The sequence below is a fragment of the Lithobates pipiens genome, unplaced genomic scaffold (genome assembly GCF_037356315.1).
Source record: "Lithobates pipiens isolate NorthernLeopardFrog02 unplaced genomic scaffold, aLitPip1_a1.2 Scaffold_10, whole genome shotgun sequence".
NCBI lineage: Eukaryota > Metazoa > Chordata > Amphibia > Anura > Ranidae > Lithobates > Lithobates pipiens.
Window position 1 is genome coordinate 169,480,993 of NW_027507686.1, and position 27,739 is coordinate 169,508,731.

Below are 27,739 nucleotides of genomic sequence, written 5' to 3' on the forward strand. Positions count from 1 at the left end.
CTTACTTTAAAAAAAAGAAAAGTATACACAAAAAAGAGGTTTGTTTTTGCAGAAACATTTTATAAATCATAAAACAGAAGTAAAAGAATAGGAAATGAAACAAAGGTTATTCTAAAGTCTAAGCATACCAACTATTATCCTCACCTCTCATAGTGTGTTTTATATAGCTGAGTGGGAATAGTAAGCACTCGATCGAATAATACAGTAACTTCTTTTAGGTTCTTCTGCTGAATCTCAAACTCTATGTACATCCTCCATAGCACATCTGAATGAAACTCCATACCAGAAGCTTTTGCAGCCTCCCTAAAAACACTGTAAGAAGGTACAAAATGAAGGCAAGTCTCAAATGAATAAGGTTTATTTCTGCATACGCTGTATGTCACCATTCAGACATAACAATCCAGAAGTGACATGCTGCAAAAATGAAAGCATCACACATTTAAAAACACTTGTATAAGAATGCCCAACTGAATACAATAATTATATGGCAACTCCCTAAACAATGGTGTATTATTTGTTATGAGAGACATAATTTCAATTTTTCTGAACCTAGACTATACTACTGAAGCAAAGGGATTGTAGAAGACAAATTTCTATGTTTTAAACAGAAATTCAGAAAATGTAGGATCCCATAAGCAACAAGCATCTCAAAAGTCTTTTCCACTGCTACATTATTTCAATGTATTTTTTATTGGAAGTAATAAGTACAATAGCTTTAGCAATCATGACAGTACACATTTAATTCACAAAAGAGTGAAAATTTAACAGAAACACAAGAGAAACAGTAATGAAAAAAAAAAATCTGTGGACTATATTGGCAAATTTATGAACGCTCTCAAGCGTTACTTTGTAATAGAACAAGTTTGCTGAAATATGACAAAGAAACTAAACCCAGGCTGCTGAAGTCAAAATTTATCCCCCTTTGCATTAGATCACAGCAATCCTCCTCGTCTAAAGGAACTGCACAGCAGTTAGTCTTCAGCTTCTGTTCTTCTCACTGATCTTCAGATTTCAGAGTCATGAAAGAACCACATGTTATCAAAATGTACACATCAATACAGTTCTTCAGAAAATTAGCCTATGCATTGCTCACTGATGTAAATGGTTAAGTGAAGATTAAGGTTGCATGAAATTGAAGTGAAGTGCTTGGCAAAGAATAGTGTTATGGTGTTCCTTTCTGAATTCTGATATCAGAACACTCAGGGTGAATGCCATCTGTACTTACATGTCTGGTATACCTCCCTCACATTAATTATTAATTTGAAAAAAGTAAAAAAAACTGTCTTTTTAGTAAGTATTTAGAATTCTGTAACATGGTATAGCTCTAAGTATTCTGAAAAATAATTAGGCCACTACATATCCAGCCCCTTACGCACACCTTCATCCTGTCTGGTGTACCTATTTCATGGTGATCTTAATAACTCCAATGCACAATTCCCCAACAAATGTGCATGCTCAAGACCATCTAATCACATCACCTATGCAAACATTTAGTAACCCTTCTCTTGGTCACAGCTTCTTCTCCCAAAGGCTACCACAGGTTTTAGCCTCTCACTGAACCTTAATGCTGACCCTAAATACACGATCAGTTAAAGATTCATTTCAAATGAGCTTTTGTACAGTTTGGTTCAGTTTAACTGGACTTTCCACCACTGTTCTTTTCCAATTAAATACAATGTTTACAGATCAAACTATCAAACGCAACATTTGATTTATTCAAGAGATCATTCTATTAAACAATTGTATTATTGCCTGTATAGTGAATTAAAAATTTACAGCACTGTTTGGCATCCCTCAAATTTTCCTTGTATGTTGTCCTGTCAATTCTGGTGTGCGTTTCCCTTAAGCTAGCCATACACACCAAACAGGGTAGTTGGAGGAATCATTGAAGAGCCTGTCGGTCAGTATTTAACTTTTCCTTTGGCAAAAATCCCAACCCCAAATGTATCTTATAATCAGCAAAGTAGCCTTTGCTGTATAATCTTTTCTTTGGAGAAAATTCTGCCAACAGGAATGGGGGTGTAAGAGGAGATTAAGTTGTATAATCTTTGTCCATGTCATTAGAAAGGTAATATACATATAGGCAATTTATTATAAGACACATATTCATGGCAGAGCATTACACACCGGCCATTTCATATTATACTACAGGTAACAAATTTTGAAAATAAAATGGGAAAATGTAAACTCCTCTGTTCCATACATGATAAAAGTTGAGAGATTAGCAAAATAATCTGTGGATTTGTCTACTGAGATCTAATAGCAGAAATAAATAATAGAACACTACTGCACAAATCCAGATTTGATCAATTGTCACCAATTTCCTTGGATCAATCTCCAACACTGGCAATTATACTATTAAAAAATTCACCTGAAAAAAAAAGTTCACTGCAAATTTACGGTGGGATGGGATAGGTCATTCATGGCGGAGAAAAAAAAACAGAGAAGGAAGGTGTCTGCAGTGTTATTAGCAGTAGAAATACATTTACTAAAATCTGGCTGATCATTTGAACTCTCCCCCCTAGTAGTCAAAAATAGATCTACACCTGTTCTAAAAGATGCCCTTTCATGGAGTTTAAGAGCTTCACCTGTCTAAAGTGAATAAATGTCATAAGTTAAGTAAAACTCGTTGAAAATAAAAATAAAAATGGAAATATCACAATCAGTTTTAGGAAACTCCAAAGCACATGATGGTTAAGTGATAACAAAGCAAAGAAAAAAACTTTCAAGTAATAATCAGTCAGGACCTTTCAACAGCAATATTCAATTCCCATTGCACACTATCTTTAACACACACACACACACACACACCAAGTCAACAACCAACCACACACACTTAAAGCCTAACTCCACGTTTAAAATGTCCCTTTAAACAGTTAGTTTGAGCCAAGTTGGCACAAGCAAACCATTTACTGCACTAACAAGTACATATTTCTTATTGTACATCTCGGGACAGAGAGCCATAATAGTTACTAAGTGGGTTATAGGCCACTCAGGTGATGGACACTGTCATACCCTAAGACAAGAAGCCCACTCCCTATATAACCCCTCCCACTACTGGGAGTACCTCCATTTTTGTAGCAAAGCAATACACGTGTATACAAAATTTTTTTGCCAGTGTCTAAGGTGTTGGTCACGAGTAAAGATGTGCTGAGCTCCACTGGAGTAATCCTTGCTGGGGCAAGCTATGCAGCCAGATCCATTCAAAGTGTCTTTTAGGCCGAATTGAATGGTACCCGGGCCTCGTGTCTGAAGAAACAAGATTTTTCCTGTAACACTTCTCTTTTTAGAGAGCTGGACCCCGGGATCCAGTACTTTTGGTATTAATGCCATAAAGTTTTACTGGCAGGATGCTATTACAAGTCCAGGATTGTGGTTTCCCCAAGGATCCTCGGTTCCTGAAGGTTTATTAACGGAACCCACCATGAAGGGTGAAACGATCAGCACGCCGCCCTACTAGGTGGCAGCTTCCAGGTCCCCTCCTCGCCATTCCTCCCTCACAGAACGATCCTGTAGGACCAGAGGCCCACACCCGCGTGGGAAAACTTTTTTTTAAAATGGGAAGGGGGCCAAATGCGGAGGGGGCTGGGCTTAGCGCAGCGTTGGCGTCCTCCAACATCCAGCGCGGGAATATGCTTTTTAAAAGCTCCATTGTTGCTGCTGCAAGTTGATGGAGGAACACAAGAGCACAGAGGGGCATTAAAGAGGTTTGGTGACACAGGCATTTCCTATTGACACATTTACTATTGCATCAGGCTGAGCATTAAGAGCAGCGGTAGGCCTGGACTATTACTCAAGCAGTGGATGCTTTCCTTCTGGTAGTACCTCTGCTTTGTACATCGGGCCCTGGTCACTGCAGCCCCTGTATATATTACTAAAGAGGTTTTCTCCCCAACCATTTTAGGCTTGGAACAAAAGATTTATGCGTTAACCACATTCCAGAGTGGGATTAAACATGACAGGTCCCCTTCCATTACCCAGGACCCTCAAACTGAGGACAGGGGGCAAGAGATGACGAATTTCTCTCAAGGGACCAGGGAGAGGCTGATGACTCTTCTGAAGAGTCTAATACGGAAGGATCAGGTTCACAATCTGAAATGTTGGTACAAATCGCTCACTGAATTGGTCCGCTCTACATTTTTGATGCCAGTAGCGGAGTCAGTCGATGAGCCCACTTCTTGTTTGGGTTCGCTAAAGCCTCCGCAAGCAATTCATGCTTTTCCTATCCATTCATTACTAAAAAAAAAAGCTTATGTATTCTGAGTGGGAGCCCCCAGATGAAAACTTTTTTTGGATTAAAAAACTGTTTAACACTTTATCCTATGGAGAAAGAGTTTAATAAGAAATGGGGCTGTTTACATCATGGTCCTAGGGTAATGATAGCGGCGGGTGACAAGCTAATGCAGATTAAATGTTTGCATAGGGTGTATCTCACTCCAGTTAGATTATCTAGGATGTATGCGGACAGGGACCCGTACTGCCCCCGTTGTAGGACGTGTCTCGGCTCGTTTTTGCACATGTTTTGGGAGTGCCCATCCCTGGCGCCCTTCTGGGAAGGGATTTTTGAACAGATGAATGTCCGTATGGAACTGTCGGTCCCTAGGACTCCGGAACTTGCTCTCCTGGGGGTACAGGGGGATGCTCAGAGGTCACACCACAGTAAGATCCTTATCTCTATCCTTTGTTTCTATGCTAGGAGAGAGATTCTGGTGCGATGGACGTCCTCGGTCCCGCCTAGGGTGTCTGCATGAGAGAATAAAAATTAGAGTTAAGCTTACCGGTAACGTCTTTTCCAGTAGTCTTTCAGGACAGCCACTATGAGAGATAGACTCCTCCTCTTCCTCTGGAAACACTGCGCCAGCCCATAAATTCTTACTTCCCCTGCCGGACCTCAGTTTATATCGAGAATACCTCCGGCCAGCTGGGGAGACACAAGAACACATTAATAACATATTTATCAAATACCATTATCTTGCTGCGCTCTGGTCTTTTGTAAGACTCCCCCCAATTTTCGGGTGGGAACTAGGGCTGTCCTGAAAGACTACTGGAAAAGACGTTACCGGTAAGCGTAACTCTAATTTTCCCTAATCGTCTTTCAGGACAGCCACTATGAGAGGATAAGCGAGCACTTACCAGTTAGGGTGGGACTACAGCTTGCAAAACCTTTCGCCCAAAGGTTTGCTCACCTGCCGACACCAAATCCACTCTGTAGTGTTTTACGAAAGTGGAATAGCTGGACCATGTTGCTGCTCTGCAAATCTGCTCTGGCGTTGCTCCCGCTCTTTCTGCCTGGGAGGCTGCCATAGCTCTAGTGGAGTGTGCTTTAATACCCACTGGGATTTCTTTCCCTGCAACTAAATAAGCCTGCTCAATGGCTACTCTGAGCCACCTAGCAATAGTGCGCCGGGACGCTTTACAACCTTTTCTGGCCCCGGAAAATAAAACAAATAAGGAATCTGACCTTCTGAATGCCTTGGTCAGTTCCAGATAGTGTAGGATACATCTCAATAATGAAACTTTAGTTCCTTCTCACCGGAGGGATTGGGACAAAAAGAGGGCAAAACAATTTCCTGGCTTCTATGAAAGCTGGATGCCACCTTCGGCAAAAAGGCTGGATCGGTCTTTAAAACTATCCGAACCGGAAAGATAACACAAAAGGGAGCCCTGACTGATAAGGCCTCCATCTCACTGACCCTCCTGGCAGTTGTTACTGCTACCAGGAACACTGTCTTCAGAGTAAGCTCTCTCAGAGAACACTCCTTTAAAGGCTCAAAGGGGGGTCCAGTTAAGCTCTGCAAAACTAAAGATAAATCCCATCTGGGAAAGGACAGACCCTGGACCGGTCTCTGTCTGGACAGGGACCTAAAGAACCTGACTACCCATGGGTTGGCAGCCAAATGATCCTCCAAATAAACACTGAGGGCTGATACTTGACCCCTAAGGGTACTAATGGATAAGCCCTTATCTGCCCCGCATTGTAAAAATTCCAACACTGCGGAGGAGCTTCGTACTGGGAAAAAGCTCTCTGCGCACCACTTGTTGAAACGTAACCAGACCCTTTCATAGATCTGGCGAGTTTCCTTATTCCTACTGTCCAGGAGGGTAGAAACTAGTCTCTCTGAGAATCCTTTAGATTTTAATAAACCCTCCTCAGTAGCCAGGCCGCTAACTTCCACTGGCGTACCTGTGGGCATAGGACTGGCCCCTGAGAGAGGAGATCCTCCCGAGGGGGCAAGAGCAGGGGAGGTTCTACCGCCAACTGCTTTAGCACTGAGAACCATGCTCTCTTTGGCCAATGTGGAGCCACCAGAATCAGAGATGTGCTTTCCATCTGAAACTTTCTCAGAACTGCTGGCAACAACACTGGAGGTGGGAAGGCATAGAAAGTTCTGAAATGCCAATTCTGGCTCAAAGCGTCCACCCCTAGAGCTCCCTCTCCCCTTTTTAGGGAGAAAAAACAGTGGGTTTTTGCATTGTTTTTGGACGCGAACAGGTCCACCTCTGGAGACCCCCATCTCTTTACTATGAGATTGAAGACCTCCTGGTTGAGAACCCAATCGCCCTCCCTCAGCCTCTTTCGGCTGAGAAAATCTGCTACTACGTTTTCCTCTCCCCTCAGGAAAACGGCTGAGAGCGAAAGGGTGTAGGTTTCGGCCCAGGACAGAATCTCTGTCGCTAAAGACAACAGGGCTCCGCTTCTGGTGCCACCCTGTTTGTTCACATAGGCCACTACGGAAGAGTTGTCCGACCGCACCTGAATGTGGTGACCCCGGAGCTCTTCTTTGAAGAATCTGAGGGCTAGTCCCACTGCCCTTAGTTCTTTCCAATTGGACGATCGAGTCAACTCGCCGTCCTCCCAAGTGCCCTGGGCTAGAAGGGAACCCAAATGTGCCCCCCAACCTTTTCCACTTGCATCTGTGGTTACTACCCGAGAAACCGGGATGAGCCACAGACGACCTTGCGACAGATTTGTCACTTTCCTCCACCACCAGAGGGATCTCTTTACCTGGTGGGGAATATGTACTAGGGTGTCTAGGGCCTCCTGACTGTGGTCCCACACCCCTAGGATGAAGGTCTGTAGGGGACGAAAGTGTAACCCTGCCCACTGCACTGCTGGAAGGGTGGATGTAAGAAGACCCAGTACTGACATCAGAACCCTTATGGAAACCAGCTGGTTGCTCTGAAGAGAGGCCACCGCACTGTCCAGTTTTCGTACCTTTTCTCTTGGCAGAAAAACTCTCAACAGTGTTGAGTCCAACAGGAAACCTAGATAGGAGATCTGTTGTGAGGGGATCAGGCTGGACTTTTCCAAGTTCAGAAGCCACCCCAGGTCTGTAAGGACCCTTTTGGTTAGATCCAGATCCCTGACCAACTGTGTTGGGGATGCTGCAAACAGAAGCAGGTCGTCCAGGTAGGCAATTATACATACCCCCTGGAGCCGAAGAAAGGCCATGGCTTCTGCCAGGACTTTGGTAAAAATGCGGGGTGCAGAGGATAGCCCGAATGGCAGGGCCTGAAACTGAAAGTGTACTGTTTCTCCGCCCAGATCTATGGCAAGGCGTAGAAACTTCTGCGAGGCCTCCGATATAGGGATGTGTAAATACGCGTCCCTTAAGTCCAGAGATACCATGAAGCAGTTGTGGGGGAGAAGCGCTTTTACTGAAAAGATCGATTCCATGCGGAATCTTTTGTATGTCACTGAAGCGTTCAGGGGCTTTAAGTTCAGAATCAACCTGAACTTCCCTGAGGGTTTTTTCACTATGAAGATGTGAGAATAAAACCCCCTTCCCTCTTCTGCTTTTGGGACCCTGAGAATAACATCCTGATTCTCCAATTCCCTCAGAGCTTCTAGCAAGACCTCGGCCTTTACCATGCACCTGGGTAGATGCGTGACAAGGAGCCTTTGAGGGGGTGGTCTTAGGAATTCCAAGAGGTACCCCCTTCTTATTACCCCTAAAATAAATTGATTGGGGGATATTGTCTCCCACTGTGGAAGAAAGGCCCCCAGTCTTCCTCCCACTGTAGCTGGAAAGTCACTGGGTTTTACGGGGCTGGATAGGAGGGCGAAAAATCGCCCCTCCTCTGCCCCTGCCTTTTTGGGGCCAGGTTTTCTTTTTCCCCTCTGGTTTAGAGGTTTCCCTACGCCCCTGCGGGCGAAACCCCTTTTTTGTTGGTACGGGGGTTTTCCGTTTGAGAGGAAAGGACTTTTTCCTGTCCGCTGTCCGGTCTAGAACCGTCTCTAGCCCTGGGCCAAACAGGAGGTCCCCCGTCAGGGGTATCCCACATAGCTTTATCTTGGAGGCATTATCCCCTGGCCATGTTTTTAACCAGAGGGCCCTTCTGGCCGAATTGGCTAGAGCCGCCGTTCTGCCCGACATGCGGACGGACTCAGCAGAGGCATCAGCTATGTAAGTGATCCCTCGCAGCATAGTAGGGAAGGATGACAGAATGGTTTCCTTATCTGTGCCTGCCTCAATATGTTGTTGGATCTGTGAGAGCCAGTGCTCTAAATTGCGAGCCACAACTGTAACTGCCATTTCAGGCTTTAAATTGCCGATAGCCGAGTCCCACGTCTTTTTAAGCAGGGAGTCAATCCTTTTGTCCATGACATCTGCCAAGGCCCCCATGTCTTCAAACGCCAAATCTGTGTGTCTGGAGACCTGGGAGAACGCAGCATCCAATTTGGGACTTTTATTCCAAAGGCATGCCGGGTCCTCTGAAAATGGGAACCTTCTTTTGAGGGATCTAGATAAAAAGGGTTTTCTCTCCGGATCCTGCCACTCTTTTTTAACTGTTTCCATTAAAACTTTGTGTACTGGAAACACCCTTCTTTTTGGCTCCCCTAAACCTGAATACATTTGGTCATGCAGGGTTAGGGGCTTTTTATCCGTCTGGATACCGAGGGTTGCATAAATTGCCTTTAAGAGGTCCTCTACCTCATCAAGGGATAACTTATATCTGGAGGCTTTCCTGGACCCGTCCTGGTCCTCCCCCTCGGAAACCTCCTGGGAATCGGAAGAGGAACTGTCTGGAAGTTCCCTACCTGTCCCTGAAGGGCCTGCAACCTCTGTCCCCCCTGTACTAGCAGGTTGGACTGGAGCAGAACTCTGTGCTAGAGGTGGGGTTGTATCCTGGGGAGATGGACCCGTGGGAAGCTGAAATTTTTCAAAAAGGGACCTAAAAGAAGAGAAGGTGGACGAGAGCTCCTTGACTGAAGCTGCTAATCCTGACTCCTGTTCAGATTCCCTTTCCCTAACGAGGGAGTCAATACAGCCTTTGCACAACACTTTGGTCCAAGATTCCCCTAAAATGTCCCTACAGGAGGCACACTTCTTTTTAGAGCTATGCGTAGACCTAGCTTTTTCCGTAGCTTTCTAAAAAAAAAGGAAAAAAGAAAAAAACAGAAAAGACAAAGTCAATCAAAAGCTCGGGATACAACCCTGGGAGTGCACTAGACCCTTTTTTAAAACGAAGGGATCTGAGCCTCCCCTCCCCCCTGGCCACCCAGGGGGTCTGCCCCCCACCCATGATAGAACCATACATTGGGGTGGGGGGATCCTAGATAGAGAGTACCCCTCCCCAGGGCGCTCTTAGCTTAGGAATGCTGGAGATAGAGTCTGTCGTTTGAGCCTCAGCTTCCGACATGACTGCAGGTGGCTGCTTACTACAGAGTTCCACGTTGCCTGTGCACGTTCTGAACTCATCTCCAGCTTGTGCCCGGCCCTCCTATCAGCTCCACGACCCGGAACCGGAAGTCGATCGTATTTCGAGGTCAAGCCTTCGTTTCCGCCGGATACGATGTCGCCCGTCGTTCGGCCCGCTCGGTTCAAAGAAAAAAAGGGGCGGACTGTACCCATGTACAGGGAAATCTTCCGAACGGCTTGCCAGCTGCGTCCCTGTAGACGCGATAGGAGTCCCCCACGACCTGAAGCCGCGCTCGACTCGGAAGGGGTGGCAGTACCTGGTGAGGTAAGTAAACCGTTCGACCCGTCCGACACGCGGACGTTGGTTTCGAACGGTTTGAACCCAGCTTTCTCCAAACGAAGCCCCTGCTTCTTTCAACCGGGTTCTTTTAACGACAAAATGGCCACAGCCTCCCCAGCTGATCGGCCTGGTTCCTTGCACAGTGTCTGCCCGCCGGAGGAAACACTAATAACTGAGGTCCGGCAGGGGAAGTAAGAATTTATGGGCTGGCGCAGTGTTTCCAGAGGAAGAGGAGGAGTCTATCTCTCATAGTGGCTGTCCTGAAAGACGATTAGGGAAATCAATGCTGTGTTGCCTCTTTACAAATTGACTTATCTAAGTAGGAGATGTCCTTGGAAGTTTGACAAGGTATGGTCCCCTTGGACTGGACCTACCCTTGGATAATGGGCGGAGGGTGGCGAGGTGCCCTGTGTCTTCCCCCTCTTACATTTTCTTGTTTCTCTCTGGTGAGCTCCCTCTCCTCCCCCCCCTCCCCTTTTTTTTTTCTGGCATCTCTTCCTCCCTCTTGCTTCTCACCCCCCCCCCCCCCCCCCTCTTTTTCTGTTTTCTTTTCCTCCTTTCTTCTTTTCCTTTCCTGCTATCGGCTGTCTTGCCTCCGCCCTTTTTTCCCTCCCAAGAGGGTTATATCATTGTCATAGCTATCCTTTAGCTCACAGATCCTCAGTGTTCACTATGATTGTTTTGCTGACCTTGGTACGATGTTACAGTATGCCTTGTATGCAGATTTTGTATTATATGTATGTTCAATAAAGCACTCCTGATTGTTAAAAAAAAAAAAAGAAATGGGGGATTCCAGCAATTGACGCTGCTATATCCTCTGTGAATAAAAACTTGACTTGTTCAGTAGACAATGCTCAAATGTTGAAGGATCCAACAGATAAGAAGTTGGAATTCCTAGTTAAAAACAATATTTCTCTGGCAGGTTCAGTGGTTCTGCCTGCTCTGGCAGCGATCGGTGTATGTCAGTTCTTAAGAGACCAGTTTAAACAGGTGCTCAAGATTATTCCTAATCAGCAGGCCCAAGATTCGGCCAGGATATCAGGAGTGTTATGTTTTACAATAGACGCTATAAGAGATTCTATTCTGTAGGCCTCACGGCTTATGCTCGGGCTGATGCATGTGCGTAGAGTTCTATGGTTGAAAAATTGGTCAGCCGAAACACCATGCAAAAAGCTCTTGGCTAGTTTTCCATTTTGCGGTGAACATTTGTTTGGGGACGATCTGGATAAATACATCCAAGAATTTCTAATGGGAAAGGTTCCCTTTTACCAGTTAAGAAAAGGTTTAAGCATTTTTCTTTTAAACAAGCTTCTTCTCCAGTGCTAGGAGCATCAGCCAACGGGCAGTAACGACGGCCTCCACCGTCAAGTTCAAGAGGTAAACCTGAGGGTCAACCCCAGGGACAAAAGAGGCCCTGGGGGAGCAAACCCACAAAACAAAATACTAAAAGCTCCTTATGAAGGGGCGCCCCCACTCACTCGTGTGGGGGGGGGGAAGACTTCTGCAGTTCTCAAGGGTCTAGGCAGGAACAGTGTCGAGACAAATGGGTGGTTTCCTCAATATCTCTAGGATACAAACTAGAGTTCTGAGAGTTCCCGTCTTCTCGTTTCCTCAGATGAAATGTTCCCAGAGATCCAGAAAAAAAAGAAGTCTCTCTTTCTGGCTTTGGACCATCTCTTGTCTCAAAAGGTGATATCGGTGGTCCCCACGGAAGAGCGAGGGTTAGGGTTTTATTCAAACCTCGCGGTACCAAAACCAAGCGGAGATGTCAGACCCATTTTAGATCTCAACGATCTAAACCAGTTTTTGAATATCTGCTCTTTTTTGCATGGAGTCGATCCGATCAGTGGTCTCCATTCTACAAGGTGAACTGCTAGCGTCAATCGACATCAAGGATGCTTACCTCCATGTACCTATTTTTCCCACTTTTTCCTAGCTCTGCCTTTCTGTCTAGCTACTGAACCTTGAGTGTTTACAAAAGTCTTGGTTTCCCCTTTAGCCAGATTAAGGGCTCAGGGTATAATGATTCTAGCTTACTTAGACGATCTACTCTTGATAGATCAGTCGGTAGCCTGCTTAAACCAAAGTTTGGTAACCACGGTCAGCTACCTGGAAAAATTAGGTTGGATTCTCAACCTACAGAAATCTTCCTTAAAACCATCAAGGAGATTGGAGTATTTGGGTCTGATCATAGATACAATTCAGGAGGTGGAGATCAATTCCATAAGGGAACTGATTCAGGTGGTCAAAGCAAGAAAGAATCCATCTATTCGACTTTGCATGAGATTGTTGGGAAAGATGGAAGCTTCATTCGAGGCTGTTCCTTATGCTCAGTTTCATTCGAGACTGCTGCAAAACAGTATCCTATCAATTTGGAACAAGAAAGTCCAAGCTCGACTTCCCAATGCATTTATCCCCAAAAGTGCATCAAAGCCTCAGTTGGTGGTAACCAAGAATCTACAAGAAGGAAAATCCTTTCTACCAGTTACCTGGAAAGTCGTAACAACAGATGCCAGCCTTCTGGGCTGGGGAGCATTCCTAGAGGAAGTGTCTGTCCAAGGAAGATGGTCCAAATCAGAAATGACCTTGTCCATTGATATTCTAGAGATTTGGGCAGCTCATCTGGCCCTGAAAGCCTGGACGCTCAGATTACGGAATTGTCCTGTCCAGATCCTATCCGACAATGCCACAGCAGTGGCCTATATCAATCACCAAGGGGGCACGAGAAGTTGTGCGGTCTCTTAATCCCAACATCTTTCTATCAATAGGTCAAAAATAGGAAATTCCAGACGTGGATCTGTTTGTTTCTAGGTTCAACATAAAGATCACCAACTTTGTGTCAAGGACAAAGGATCCGCTGGCATGAGGAACAGATGTCTTGGTTTTTCCGTGGGATTCGTTTTCACTGATTTATGCGTTCCCTCGTGTTTTGTTGCTTCGGTGACTTCTTTGCAGAATCAAGCAGGAAGGGAAGGTGGTGATTCTTGTGGCCCCCGGCGTGGCCCAGGAGATTTTGGTATGCAGAGATCGTAAAGATAGCGGTAAGGGACCCAGGGACCCTACCACCATGGCCAGACCTTCTCCTCTCGCAAGGTCCGGTATTCCATTCTACCTTACAAACGCTAAATTTAACGGTTTGGCTATTGAGACCCACATTCTGAAGGAGCATGGGTTGTCAGGTTCAGTAGTTTCTACTTTGGTTAATGCTAAGAAGACGGCCTCCAGAGTCATACATTATAGAGTTCGGAAGGCATATGTCTCCTGGCGTGAATCCAGGGGTTGGCACACCAGGAAATAGGTCATAGGTAGGACCCTTGAATGTCTACAGATGGGATTAGAAATTAAGCTGGCCTTGAGTAGCTTCGCACTCTCTGGTCTGTAGCTTTATTCAGGGGTAACGTGGATTAATCCTCTGGTTAGGTCACCCCTGAACCCTTGGGACTTGAATTTAGTCCGGTCGGCGTTACAGAAACAGCCTTTTGAGCCAATACAACATATTCACTTGATCTTTTTGACAAAGAAATTTGTTTTTTTGGTTGCCATATCTTATGCAAGAAGGTTATCAGAGTTGGCTGCTCTTTCTTGTAAAGAGCCATATTTGAATATTCACAAGGATAAAGCTGCATTACGCCCTTATCCTAATTTCCTACCGAAAGTAGTGTCAGGTTTTCATTTAAATACATTTTTTCCAGAACCTCATTCTGAGGAAGAAAGGTGTCTACATTCTCTTGATGTGGTGAGAGCAGTCAAGGTCTACTTGAAGGCGACTTCTCAGATTCCATTATTTGTGTTGCCAGAAGGTCCTAAGAGAGGACAGGCAGCATCGAAATCTAAATGGATTTGTCAAGTGATTGTTCAAGCTTATGGTTTAAAGAGGAAAATTCCACCTTTTCATATTAAAGCGCACTCCACCAGGGCTGTTAGTACTTCCTGGGAAGTGCATCACCAAGCCTCCAAGGCTCAAATCTGCAAGGCGGCAACTTGGTCTTTAGTCCATACATAGGGAGTGGACTTCTTGTCTTAGGGTGTGCCTTTGTCCATCACCTGAAGGTGGACTATAACCCACATAGTAACTACTGTGGCTCTGTGTCCCGTGATGTACTTCAAAGAAAATGATTTTACAGGTGAGCGGTTTTAGAAATGCTATTACTGGGTGCACTATATTAACTGTATGTGGCCTTAGATACATACAGTTAACAGCGCTGTGTTCTGGCAGTGGGATGGGGGTCAGTCGATGAGGTGAGTAGATGAAATCAAAATCTCTGCCTCAGCCAATCAGAGGAAACGTTGTATTCATTCATAGAATACAAAGCTTTCCATGAACGGCTAAGCAGCACCCAGCCCAACTCTTGTTTTTTCTGGTAGTGGGATGGAAAGTCCCCATCCCACTACTCACACACAGTGCTGTATACTCTATGTAGCTGATGTTACACAAAGTAAATAAGCCCTCCCTGCAACTGGATCTGTTAGTGCAGTAAATAGTTTGGGCTAACTTGGCCAAAACAAACTATTTTAAGGGACATTAAATGTGGAAATCTGTAACCTGCAGCAAAACTATTTCTAGAGTCTATAACAATAATAAAAGAAAAACATGCATAATCTAATCTATTGTCCTTGGGCATACCAACAAAATAATTAATAGATTTCCTCATCGCCCAAGTCACGCCTAAAGGGTAACTGCTCTTTGGCAGGAAAAAAATAATAATATAGCATATACAATAACTACACAAGTCATATTGTAATTAAATGTTATTAAAAAATACATTTCCTTTTAAATCTGCAGCTCTGTCATTTTCTGTAAATTGAAATGCAATATGGTAACCTGAAGGTGTTCTGTACACAGATGGTGTATAGAATGCCCCTCAGAAATGTCACTTCCTGCTTGTATGATTGGCTTACCGATTTTCCAGGACATTTGCACTACAAGATGCAAGTCAGATTTTGGGCATCCCCTGCAACAAACTTTTTGGTAAGAAGGGAAATCACGTCTAAAGGAATGAAGACCCTGCCACTTTCCATGTACAACCCATTAGAACAAATGTAGCAGCTGATCATTATAAAGTCTCTCCGATTTACATTCGCTTTTGCACATAGACACAGACAAACAAATAGCTGTTTATTCAGAACAACAAAAGGTAGTAGTCTGCAACCAAGTTTGTTAAGATCCTTGTAATGTACATAAATCACCCAGAGGGGAAGTTTTTTCTCAACAAAGGTACAGTTACTCTTTAACTCCAGAATAAAAACAGCGTCATATCAGTCTTACCCTCGTAACTTGTCAACAGATTTTGGCAAATCCATGTTCATAGTCTTCTTCAGAAACTGAATGTAGTTGGTCCACATGTTGACATTAAGTGGGTTGGCCTTCACAGCACGCTCAAAGATCTGCACAGAATAAAAATGTTACTTATTATTTTAGAAGTGAAAAACAAGTGTTAGCAGAAATTGGCAATGTAACTTGCCTTGTTTTTGAGATTTGCACTTATATTGCAACTTTCACTTTGTGGATAACACACATTTAAAAAATATATAAATATCCTAAATAGACTGAATAATTTGAAACAAAAAAAAATTGAATTACCATATGCAACGATTAAAAAAGAAATCTATGGTTTGATATATGAATACTGTAGCCAAGAATAATATGAGGGTGGACCACAACGATTATTTTGGAAGTTTAATATTTTAGCTTTTTGCTTCAGTTTCATAAATCTTACCATATTAGTGCAGTTTTAAAGCATAAGCTGTAAACGTATGGGTCTATTTATAAAAAAAAAATTGCCTAGCTTTTTGTCCATAGAAACTGCATGTACATTCATTCTGTGTGACTAAACCAGCATTTGCTTATTCATTTTAGGGATTTTATGCTCAATGTATAAAGCAGTGGCATGTGAACAAATGGAGAAAAATGTAATGTTTTTAAAGTATTTTCTCTTCTGATTGAATGTTCTTAGAGTATTTCCTCTTAGGATCAAATGTTTTTAAAGGTATGTTCTTTAAGGATTGAATGTACTTAGAATATGCTATATCCAGTACTATTTATATTCCCAGAAGAAATCCATAAAACAACAACAACATATACAATAGGTAACTTATTCTAATTACATTCAATTAGACAGCAGAATTTGCCAAATTTGCCCTGCAAAAGAAAACTTAAAGCGGAACTTCATCCAGAAGTGGAAGTTGCACCCCCCCCCCCAACTTTTGGCACATTATTTTTTGTTTGGGAGTCAGGATCCCCTAGGCCAGTGATGGCGAACCTTGGCACGCCAGATGTTTTGGAACTACATTTCCCATGATGCTCAGCTACACTGCAGAGTGCATGAACATCATGGGAAATGTAGCCCCAAAACATCTGGGGTGCCAAGGTTCCCATCACTGCCCTAGGTGATCTGAGTGGAAGTTTCATGCATTAAAAACATTTGCAAGGGTATTATTCACAATGTGTGTGCAAATGCTGATACAATCGCATAGCAATTTTTTTAAATAAAAATAGACCCCATTTGCCCCGACTGCTATTCATTTTTCCAACTTACATATAGCCTGTACTCAAATATATCTTATATTGTTACAAATATCAATTTATATTAAAAACATTCTAAAAACCTCTATAAGAAGCTGCAATATTATATTTTACTATATTTTGTATTTCTTAAATACAGTAGTAAAATAATTCAGTACACCAACTAAATATAAGACTTGCCTTTTTTCTTTGAGGATGTCTCTCCCCTTGTAAATCACCATCTTGATGGTTGCAGAGCAGATGTCAAAAGGAGCGTCTAAGCCCATCCAGCCCTCCAGGAACTCCCCAGCTTGTTCAGATTTCACATAAAAGCACACTGAAGAAAACGGCGCAACCTCTCAAGTGGGGGTGGCTATGGACTGTAAGCGAGTGCGCATGATTTCTTTGCATGCACATAATGCCCTTCAATTTAATTAGTGTGGATAATGTCTTTGAAGGAAATAAAGTGTGGGCATTTCAGTATTTTCAAGTGGCAATTAAAAGTCTTCATTTTGTGGTATAATCGCATTATGGAGTGGTTTGAATGCTTACTGGTGTATAATTATTACTTTTAATATATCTATCTAGCCATGTAAACCTGTATTACAGTACTCAGTGAACAGGACTACGGACACAGTTCAGCATGGGCAACCTGACCAGTCTGCGGCTATGCAACAGCATACACAACAAATTGTGATGCCCATTTTTTTCTGCTTTCAACACATCAACTTCAGGGAAGACATGTTCACTTGCTGCCTAAAACAGTAAATCCCATGGACTTTCAGATGTCATTATAAATGGGCAGTAAGATGGGCAGTGAAAGGAGAAGCATCACACAGATGAGCTCTCCGTGGCTTTGCTCTTTCCTATCAGCATGCTCCTTGCACTGTAGTAAACCTGATGCATCTTCTCTACTCCCTTGAGTTCTGCTGTACAGACTGTACAGAGGCTGCAAGTAGCTGATATCAAGTCAAATTCAGGTACAGTATGTCCCTTACATAAGACCCTTTCAGTTGTGAACTTTAAAAGATGTGAACATGTGTTTGCACAGTTTTTTTTCCCCATTCAACCCAACAGGCTGAATGAAAAAATGAACAGATCGCTGTACCAACACAAGCTATGTTGGTGCAGCAATTTCCCCAGTTGTGCTATTGTGTTCTGACAGGGGAACTCCCCCTGCCGGAACACACTGATCAGCCTTCGCAGCCTTTGTATGCAAGCACTGATCTTTATTGGACTTACAAACAAGTTAGCCTTTTACGAACGAGCGTTCACAAGTAGGGAACTTACTGTACTTACACTGCTTGAATAAAAAAAAAAAGTTTATGATATAAAGCTACATTAATTTGTGTCTTTATACCTGCCTGGAATACAGCTTTAGGGTAAACATGTCTGAATAGCAATCTGTGACGTTCAAATATTCATTAGAAATATGATTTGCAGTGGTACGCAACTTCTGTCAGATTCACGTGCGTTTCGAAAAAGGTGTATAGCAGAACGGTCTCAAACAAAAAAAAATTCTGTGACACAATTCTTGCACCTGTGCTACAACTCCAACATGCAACAGGACTTGTTTACATTCTACGTCCACTTTTCTCATCACCGATACAGTGGCTTTTCTTTATGCATTTGTTGCAACAATAGCAACAGACAGTTAGGCCCCTTTCACACGGGACGGATCAGTAATGATCCACCCCGTGATGATCCACTTGCTCAGCGGGGATCGCTCCGTTGTCCCCTCTGCAGAAGGATAGAAAAATAGGATTTTCCTCTGTCTGCAGAATTGGACAATAGCGGAGGCGGACGATATCGGGTGTCTGCGGATGTTCATCCGCAGACACCTGCTATCCCATAGGGATGCATGTATGTCCGTATTTCATCCGCAAACGGATGGATGAAATACGGACATAATGTCCACATGTGAGAAAGGGGCCTTAAAATGAACAGGAGCTGCATCAATTAAATAGGAAGTGCATGTCAAATAAGCACATGTGGGTACCAAAAATGAAACCGTTGCGCGGGTTTCATGAATTCGGCACAAGGCTTCTGACTACATCCACAATGCCAGAAATGTGTCACAAATGCCTTACTGAATTTGTCCCCTGTACAGGGAAATAATGAGAATGTTAACCTCAGTGTATGTACACCATGTGCACCTGCAAGTGATTGTATGTATAGAATATTATTGCTAGCAACTTTTAGTGTATTTGCTAGTATGTACATGTCCTAGTATTTATAATACTGTAGGCATCCTATACATAGGATATGTATATTTTATTAAAACTGTACAATTGTTACTACACACAATCAAATAAAATGAAGGTTTCAAAGTGTGAGTATATAATAAATTCTACAACAGGTTTATACAGCACTTACACACAGCCATTATTTTTTGGTATCCTTTATTTACCATATTTAAATAGTGTCTCCAGAGTACATATAACCAATCACATCAGACCCTGCCCCGAAAAGAGGTTACAGTCTAAAATCCCTACTCCACATTTACAAATACACACACACACACACACACACACACACACACACACACACACACACACACACACACACACACACACACACTATATGATCTGTTTGGCCATGCAGCAGTTGACCTCCTTATCAGTTTTTGTAGTATGAGAGGAAAGTGAATCATTCAGAGGAATTCCATGCAAATACAAGGTAAACACACAAATTACAAGCAGAACATGTCGCTTGTGAGAGTCAAGCTTATCCTTGAAATTTAAATAAAGAGGACAAACCACCCAGCCACCAAATATAAGTCATGTAACAGACAGGCATACACATATATAGCATGTACAATGACTAAAGGAACACTCACCCAACAACAGGGGAAAAAAAAACCTCTGAATTTACACACATCTGAGGACAAACATTCAAATATTTTTACAACATAATTGTTTTCATATTTTCAGAAAGTCCATTCATTCACGGTCCCTGAAGAAGCTGCACACTGTATAATGTCTCCAAGACTCGGTTCAATTCCATAACTCGTTCTGCAACTGATGCAGCTACATTGTGTTTGTAACTGCAGGCAGACACAGCATTAGTGTAATATCTGCAATGTCAGAGTGTACTGAATGGAGAGAAAATATGAAGTGGCAGTATTAGAAGCCCAGTGGAAGAGAACATGATCTGCAGAGAAGAGAAGCTGGGTGCACGTTTGGAGCTGTAAAAGGAATGTAATGGAATACTGGAGCTGTCAAGGTGGTCTTTCTTTTGTAATGGTCAAATGCCTAGCTGCCTCTGGTCTAAATACTTTGAGTCACTGCCCTGCTACAAGTACAATATGAATCCAGAATTTGCATACTTTTTCAGGGCCAGAGAGCATTTAAACTACTATGACAGCCAGACCGTTAGCATTTTCAGAAAAACATGTTGGCATTGGCAGCTCACACAACTCCTTTTAAGTGTCAATAAACCCCCTTCTCTAAAAAACATATATATCCTAAGGGTTTGTTTATATGTGTGTTGATTATAAAGAAGGAAGCAATGCTCATTAATGAGGCTTTAGCATTTATGACTTGTTTATCATGCATTTTTCATTGTGTTGTTGAAACGTTTAAAAATCTTCACGAATACTTGATAAATGCACATGAAAGTGTTGCTTTTCTAGTGGGAAGTGCTTGCAGGGGACGTGATATAGAAGAAATTATCTATTTAAAGGCCTAATTAGCATGTGGTGTGATGGACATTTTTGTGAATTCTCTTCAAGATTTATTTATCAGAGGTACTTATATAGTGCTGTCAATTTACGCAGCACTTTACATATACATATTGTACATTTACATCACTCCCTGCCCTCAAGGAGCTTACAATCTAAGCTCCCTAACTCACATTCATACATACACATACTAGGGCCAGTTTAACCTACCAGAATATCTTTGGAGTGTGGGAGGAAACTGGAGTCCCCAGAGGAAACCCACACACAGGGAGAACATGCAAACTCCAGGCAGGTGGTGTTATGGTTGGAATTCAAACACCCTAGTGCTGCTAGGCAGAAGTGCAAGATGGATTCCAATATTTTCATCTTTTTGACCCTCGGCTTGGTCCAGCTCAGGTTTGCTGAAAGATAAAGCTTTGCCACTGGCAGTAATGCTCAGTGCCTCAGCCCCAGCCCGGCATGGTCAGTATTGCTGGCTGGCTTGATGCTTTTGCCTGCAAATGTTGTTACCACAAAGCCGTTCTGTACAAACGGGAAGTGGCTAGAGCTGCTCTGTCCCAGTTCTTTTATTATTTCCCAGTACATTCTGGGATACTGGATCCTCCACTATCTCTCCTCCAGTGCCTACGTAACACTAAATACTTCACAAGCACGCTATACATGCTATAGGTAATGTTAAAGTGCAGTTACAGAGCATTATCACTGAAATCAATGGAGGTGTCTGACAAATATCAGGTCTCATGAAACGGACATGCCTGCTAATTTTTAACAAAACATGCTACCAATCATGTGTGAGCAGCACTGTTTGGGGTCACTGTAATATTCATGGCAGGTGTTGAAGGGCAGCTATGAGGCTTTAAAAATGCTGAATACATGCCGCATAAACACTGGGAATTGACCGAACCCTAACAATTTTTTAAATATCTCTTTGCCCTTTGTTCATTGGAACGTTCCTTTAGGAGAAAACACCTGTAAATGATGCCATTCACTAACAACTCTCCCCTCTTTGGTGACAACGACCTGCAGACTCATACAGCCTCTTCATCATTGCCACCATAGTGCATTTGCTCCCCTTCTAGTAGTAAGCAAGTCTCGTGTGTCTTACTGTTGGCTATGATCATCCTACCTGCCCCTGTCAACACAGCCTGGGTGAGGAAATGAAATGTTCGGAACAATTTGGGTACAAGGTTAAGAAGCCCCCTACTTTAATCTGACTGGAACCACTACCTAGACCAGCGTTTCTCAACTCCAGTTCTCAAGGCACCCCAACAAGTCATGTTTTCAGGCTTTCCATTATTTTGCACAGGTGATTTGATCAGTTTCACTGCCTTATTACCACAGCCGTTTCATCTGAAGGAAATCCTGAAAACATGACCTGTTGGGGTGCCTTGAGGACTGGAGTTAAGAAACACTGACCTAGACTAGCACGTACACTGTAATGAACTGCAGTGCAGAAGCATTGTCCTCTACTACATACGAGCCGGTGCTTAAGTGTGCATATGCCGATGAAGACTCTCCAGCTATACAGCCCTGAACATTGCTGTAAATTTCAAAACAAATACTTGAGAACATTTTGTAGCTTCTTCTGAATCAACTCGCTATGTTGCAAAAATAAAAAGCATCTGAAAATGCATGGAAACACACATTACTGCAAAGTGGTTTACTGCACGCATTTTCTATGGAATCTGGTGAAAAGCTGCTGTAATAACACTAATTAAAAGAACTGTTAACACACACACTTCCAAGAAGTCTTAAAGGTCAGTGTTGAGTAGCTACAGAGTATAACAAACTAATGCTCGTTTAGGAACAATTTTGTGGGATTTGATTTATGTGTGGAATTAAACCCGACTCCAAGAAACAAAGGGGAAGGAGCATGCTCTTGCATGACCTGTTCCAGCATGGGTACCAATCATGATATTCACGACAATCGCAGCTGTATGGGTAAGGGCTTCACATAGAAAGACAAATATTGGGTCCTGCTTACATGGAGATATTACAGCCAACTTCAAAATCTCCATTGGAATAACAAGCGCCCCCAACTGCCCCAGACATAAATTATTATTTTTAAAGAAAGAAGAAAAATGTATCAACAATCCCAAGTTAAAATCATATGCATCTTTTGCTTTCATCAAGCTTATTTTTGGCTGGCAGATGGGCAAATATTTGACCAAAGATCACTGGAAGTGAGAGATCTACGGTAAGTGTTCTTTATGTGACTTTCTTTGAATAAAGTGACATTGCACGCACTTTCCATTGTCAAATCAGTGTGTTCATTCAATAACATATTACGTGCTCACTCAGACTTCACTGGCTGATTTACCCCTTCAATTTCCAATGATCAAAAACTATTTTCTAAATTGTTCTTGCAGCTTGTATAAGCTCTGTGTAAGTCTGCCTGCCTAATGAACTGTAGAAATGGAGGCTGTGTCTAAGCATCACAAAATCAAAGCTGAGATTGCCTTTCTTTGGGTAATTATGTTTGTATACAAGTAAAAGATATATAGCTGTTTTCTGCCACTACACTCAGGTACCCCATATAAAAGTAGAATTTCATTTTTCATGCATAAACTCCATTGGTATGGTGTTAGGAAACTGGAAGAAAATCTAACCTCAACAATATTTCTTCCTGCCTACAAACTTGTCAATGCTTTTCAACCAAATAGATGATATTTAGCAATGAATGTAACCTGCATAGAAAGTAAAGACTCAATAACAACGCAATCTTTGATGTAAGTACAGCGAATGTAATGTCTATGTTGGCTTATTCCATTTACATTTATGTGGTGCATAAACTTTATGGTTTTGATACTCCAGTCACAAATACCTTTTCTGTCTCTCCTTTATTACCATAATGCTCCTCCAGGTCAGCATACTTCTTCCAGTAGATGTGACAAAGAGGAAAATATGTGAGGAACGCATCATAAGCTTTTCTACATGCTGGCAGGTGTTTCTGTGGGAAGAAAATAAAAGATGGCTATACTCACAACTATGCATGCCCTTTATACCCAAAAGGTGAACAATCTGTAATAATCAAATAATATTCCACAGTAGTGCAAACGTTACAAAAAAAAACAGATTGTCAAACTAATCTGCGAGTAAAGCAAATGTCCATAAAAGTGCTACAAAAATTGTGCATTGTCTCTTCTCATTGGAGATTATGCACCATATGTCCACCACCAAAGTAAAAGTTCAGACCCCTTTCCCTTTAGTATATCACTCACTGGGCCTCATTGCCACTCATTCTTATGACTGTCAATAATGCTTGAGTATAAATCTCCACCTGAGAAATTCAAAAGACCACCTCTAATTCATTAGTACGGCTCCCATATTAATAGCCACCACATGCCTCTTCACCAGTAACTAGCAGAACCAGAAAATTGAGTGCCGGTTCAAACTAGATGCGATGCGAGAACCCTGCGAATCAACTGCAGGTTCCAACATCGCACCCGACACGCACGGCAGTTCACACTGCCATATGCAAACTGCTGGGGAGTGTCATTAAATGTTAACGACACCCCCATTTCAGCTTGCATATCGCACTGCAAACTGACAGTTTGGACATGAATCTGATCGCATATGTGTGAACACACATGCAATCTGATTCTGGTCCGAAAAGAAAAAAAGGGTCCTGTGCGCGTTTGGACCGAATGCGGTACGATATCAGCCATACTGTCTGTATGGCTAACATCGCACCGCACAGACATCGCATGTAATGTGAACAGCAGTGGCGCTACGAATTACATGCAATGTCTACCATCGCAATAATGTGAACCGGCACTGAAGGTAATCATCTCTTTTCTCCCCTTTTTTTTCTTCTTTATCTTTTTTCGTTACTTCTTTCCCTAATGCACATTGAGTGAAATAATCTGAACGCACTTTCTCAAGATATTCCGAATAGTTGCAATAGATTTGATATTTCCATACCTAGAAAATAGTATTCAGTCCAAGGATATCCTAGTGCATTTAGATTATTTCACTAAAAGCGCATTAGAGAAAGGAGTAATATAAAAAAAGATAAGAAAAAATAAAATAAAAAAAATGAAATAAAAAAAAAAGGGGGAGAAAGGAGAGGATTACCTTCAATTTGCTGGTTCTGCTAGTTACTGGTGATGGGGCAATTGGTGGCTAATAATTTGAGAGGGAGAGGGACCTGCGTTTTCATTTTGGAGGTGGACATATGGTGCATCATCTCCAGTTAGAAGACAGGAAGCACAGTTTTAAGCACTTTAATGCTTTATTAATCACATATTAGTTTATGACAGTCCATTTTTGTTTTTTGTAACATTTGTGCTACTGTGGAATATTATTGGATTCTTACTGAAGATTTTTCACCTTTGAGTATATTTTGGTCACAAAGTAGCAGAAATGGTAGTGTTGTTATATTCGTTTAGGATTAACATTGTTTTGAACGCGGTGCATTTTTTCATTTCAATTTATGTATACACTTTAAACCAGGCAAAATATGAATCCAAATGTGTACTGACAAGCAAGAATACATACAATGCCTCGAAAAAGTATCCATGCCCATAAAAAACATTTTCCACATTTTGTCATGTTACAACCAAAAACGTAAAATGTATTTTATTGGGATTTTATGTGATAGGTCAACAAAAAGTGGTACATAATTGTGAAGTGGAAGGAAAATGATAAATGGTTTTCACATTTTTTTTTTTTTTTTACAAAATAAATATCTGAAAAAGTGTGGCATACATTTGTATTCAGCCCCCCTGAGTCAATACTTTTGTAGAACCACCTTTCACTGCAATTACAGCTGCAAGTCTTTTTGGAGATGTCTCTACCAGCTTTGTACATCTAAAGAGTGCCATTTTTGCCCATTCTTCTTTGCAAAATAGCTCAAGCTCTGTCAGATTGGATGAAGAGCGTCTGTGAACAGCAATTTTCAAGTCTTGAGTTGACACAGATTCTCAATTGGATTTAGGTCTGGACTTTGACTGGACCATTCTAGCACAAGAGTATGCTTTGAGCTAAGCCATTCCATTGTAGCTCTGGCTGTTTAGGGTCATTGTCCTGCTGAAAGCTGAACCTCCGCCCCAGTATCAAGTTTTTTGCAGACGCTAAAGCCCCATACACACTATCAGATTTTCTGCTGAGTTTTTCCTTCAGATTTACCAAAACCATGTAGTAGAAGGGCCTGTCTGATTGCATACACATTGAAACTCCTAAGGTTTGACCTCATATTATAAGGTTTTGGTAAATCTGAAGGAAAAACTCAGCAGAAAATCTGTTTTGAAAATCAGTGTGTATGGGGCTTCACGGGTTTTATTCTAAGATTGCCCTGTATTTGGCTCCATCCATCTTCCCATTAACTTACCAGCTTCCCTGTTCCTGCTGAAGAAAAGCATACCCACAACACAATGCTGCCACCACCATGTTTCACGGTGGGGATGGTGTGTTCAGTGTTAGTTTTCCGCCACACATAGCATTTTCCTTTTAGGCCAAAAAGTTACATTTTTGTCTCATCTGACCAGAGCACCTTCTCACACATGTTTGCTGTGTCCCCCACGTGGCTTCTCGCAAACTGGACTTCTTATGGCTTTCTTTCAACAATGGCTTTCTTCTTGCCATAAAAGGCCAGATTTGCGGAGCGCACGGCTAATAGTTGTCCTGTGGACAGATTCTCCCACCTGAGCTGTGGATCTCTGCAGCGCCTCCAGAGTTACCGTGAGCCTCTTGGCTGCTTCTCTGATTAATGTTCTCCTTGCCCGGCCTGTCAGTTTAGGTGGACGGCCGTGTCTTGGTAGGTTTGCAATTGTGCCATTATTCTTCTATTTTCGGATGATGGACTGAATAGTGCTCTGTGAGATGTTTAAAGCTTGGGATATTTTTTATAACCTAACCCTGCTTTAAAGTGGATGTAAACCTGATGAAATTTGACCTGGGCACATATATCTGTAGTGTTTACTTGTCTCTTCAAAGCTCTAAGTCCTATGTCTTTCTGCTGCTTCATTTCTCTGTTATCAGCATGATAACCAATGACAAGCTCTCCAACACAGGAGATAAACGCACCTGAAAATTTGTGTCAGGGAGGTTGCTATAAATAGATTAGCAGAGAGCTATTCACAGCACAGCTCTGCATGTGTCTTTTTTCCTCTGCCTGTGTGGTGAGGGGTGCCTTTCCTCCAAACAGCTGTCACACATTGTATGCCCAGACTCCCCTCCCACTGCTGAACGAGGAAGTAAATATTCTATCATGATGTTCACTTTGTAAAGAATATAGGAAGCTGAAGACAGCAGATATACATGTAAAACTTATGTAGGGAGATTTGTTTCATCCCTGTGTATCATCTGAGGCTGTTCACTTCGCTGGATATAGGAGAGGGTTTACATCCACTTTAAACTTCTCCACAACGTTATCCCTGACCTATCTGGTTTGTTCCTTGGCCTTCATGATGCTGATTGTTCACTAAGGTTCTCTAACAAACCTCTGAGAGCTTCAGAGAACAGCTGTGTTTATACTGAGATTAAATTACACACAGATGGACTCTATTTACTAATAAGGTGACTTCTGTAGGCAACTGGTTCCACTAGATTTTTGTTGGGATATCAGAGTAAAGGGGGCTGAATACAAATGCAGCCACAATTTTCAGATATTTGTAAAAAAAATCTTGAAAACCATTTATCATTTTCCTTCCACTTCACAATTATGTGCCACATTGTGTTGGTCTATAACATAAAATCCCAATAAAATATATTTACGTTTTTGGTTTCAACATGACAAAATGTGGAAAATTTCAAGGGATATGAATACCTTTTAGGGCACTGTACTATACATGGATAAGGCTTGGATTAACAGGCAAAATTATATATATACACACACACACACACACACACACACACACACACACACACACAATGATGTCTTTTGAGCATATACAGTCATGGCCAAAAATATTTGCACCCCTGCATTTCTTCTCAGATAATGCACCACCTTGCTCAGAAAATGGTTTCAATTACAAAGGTTTAAGCATTCTCATGTTTATTTTGTTTGTATTGGTATAACAAAAAAGCGGAGAAACAAAACACCAAATATGACACATTTCACTCAAAACTCCATAAACGGACTGGGAAAATTTATTGGCACCCTTAATTTAATATTTGGTAGCACACCCCTTGGAAAAAATAACTGAAATCATCGCTTCCTGTAATCATCAATGAGTTTATTACATCTCTCTACTGGAATTTTGGACCAGTCTTCTGTCGCCAACTGCTCCAAGTCTCTCAGATGCAAAGAGTTCCTTTTTCCAACTGCTGGTTTGAGATCTCTCTATGGGATTTAGATTTGGACTCATTGCTGGCCAGTTCAATACTCTGCAGCGCAAAGGGTGCCAATATTTTTGCTCATGACTGTAGTTACCATTGTCATATGACTGGACATTGGAAAGCAGTGAACACATTATTAAGCCACATTCCCAACAAACATCCTGTCAATTTTAACTGCTATAAATTTATGGAAAACAAAAACCGCTATTCCTTCTAAAATAAGTATCTATATCATAGTATAGCAACCATTTGTTGTTAGGTTTACCCTAACATCTTGACAGGGAGAAGAC

The 27,739-nt window shown here is 42.2% G+C and overlaps 1 protein-coding gene across 2 annotated transcripts in view; it reads right to left on the reverse strand.

Annotated features, from left to right (window-relative positions):
• Positions 1-27,739, reverse strand: part of LOC143935649 (pre-mRNA-processing factor 39-like) — a 103,431-nt gene that overhangs the window by 58,489 nt on the left and 17,203 nt on the right. The window contains exons 3-5 of one of the 2 annotated variants that reach the window (XM_077459676.1): positions 22,993-23,118; positions 15,251-15,369; positions 145-312 (exon numbers count right to left, since the gene is read on the reverse strand). In XM_077459676.1, coding sequence (XP_077315802.1) covers positions 145-312; positions 15,251-15,369; positions 22,993-23,118 — 413 coding nt within the window. The remainder of the gene's footprint in view (positions 1-144; positions 313-15,250; positions 15,370-22,992; positions 23,119-27,739) is intronic. The other variant, XM_077459685.1, reaches the window with a different exon arrangement.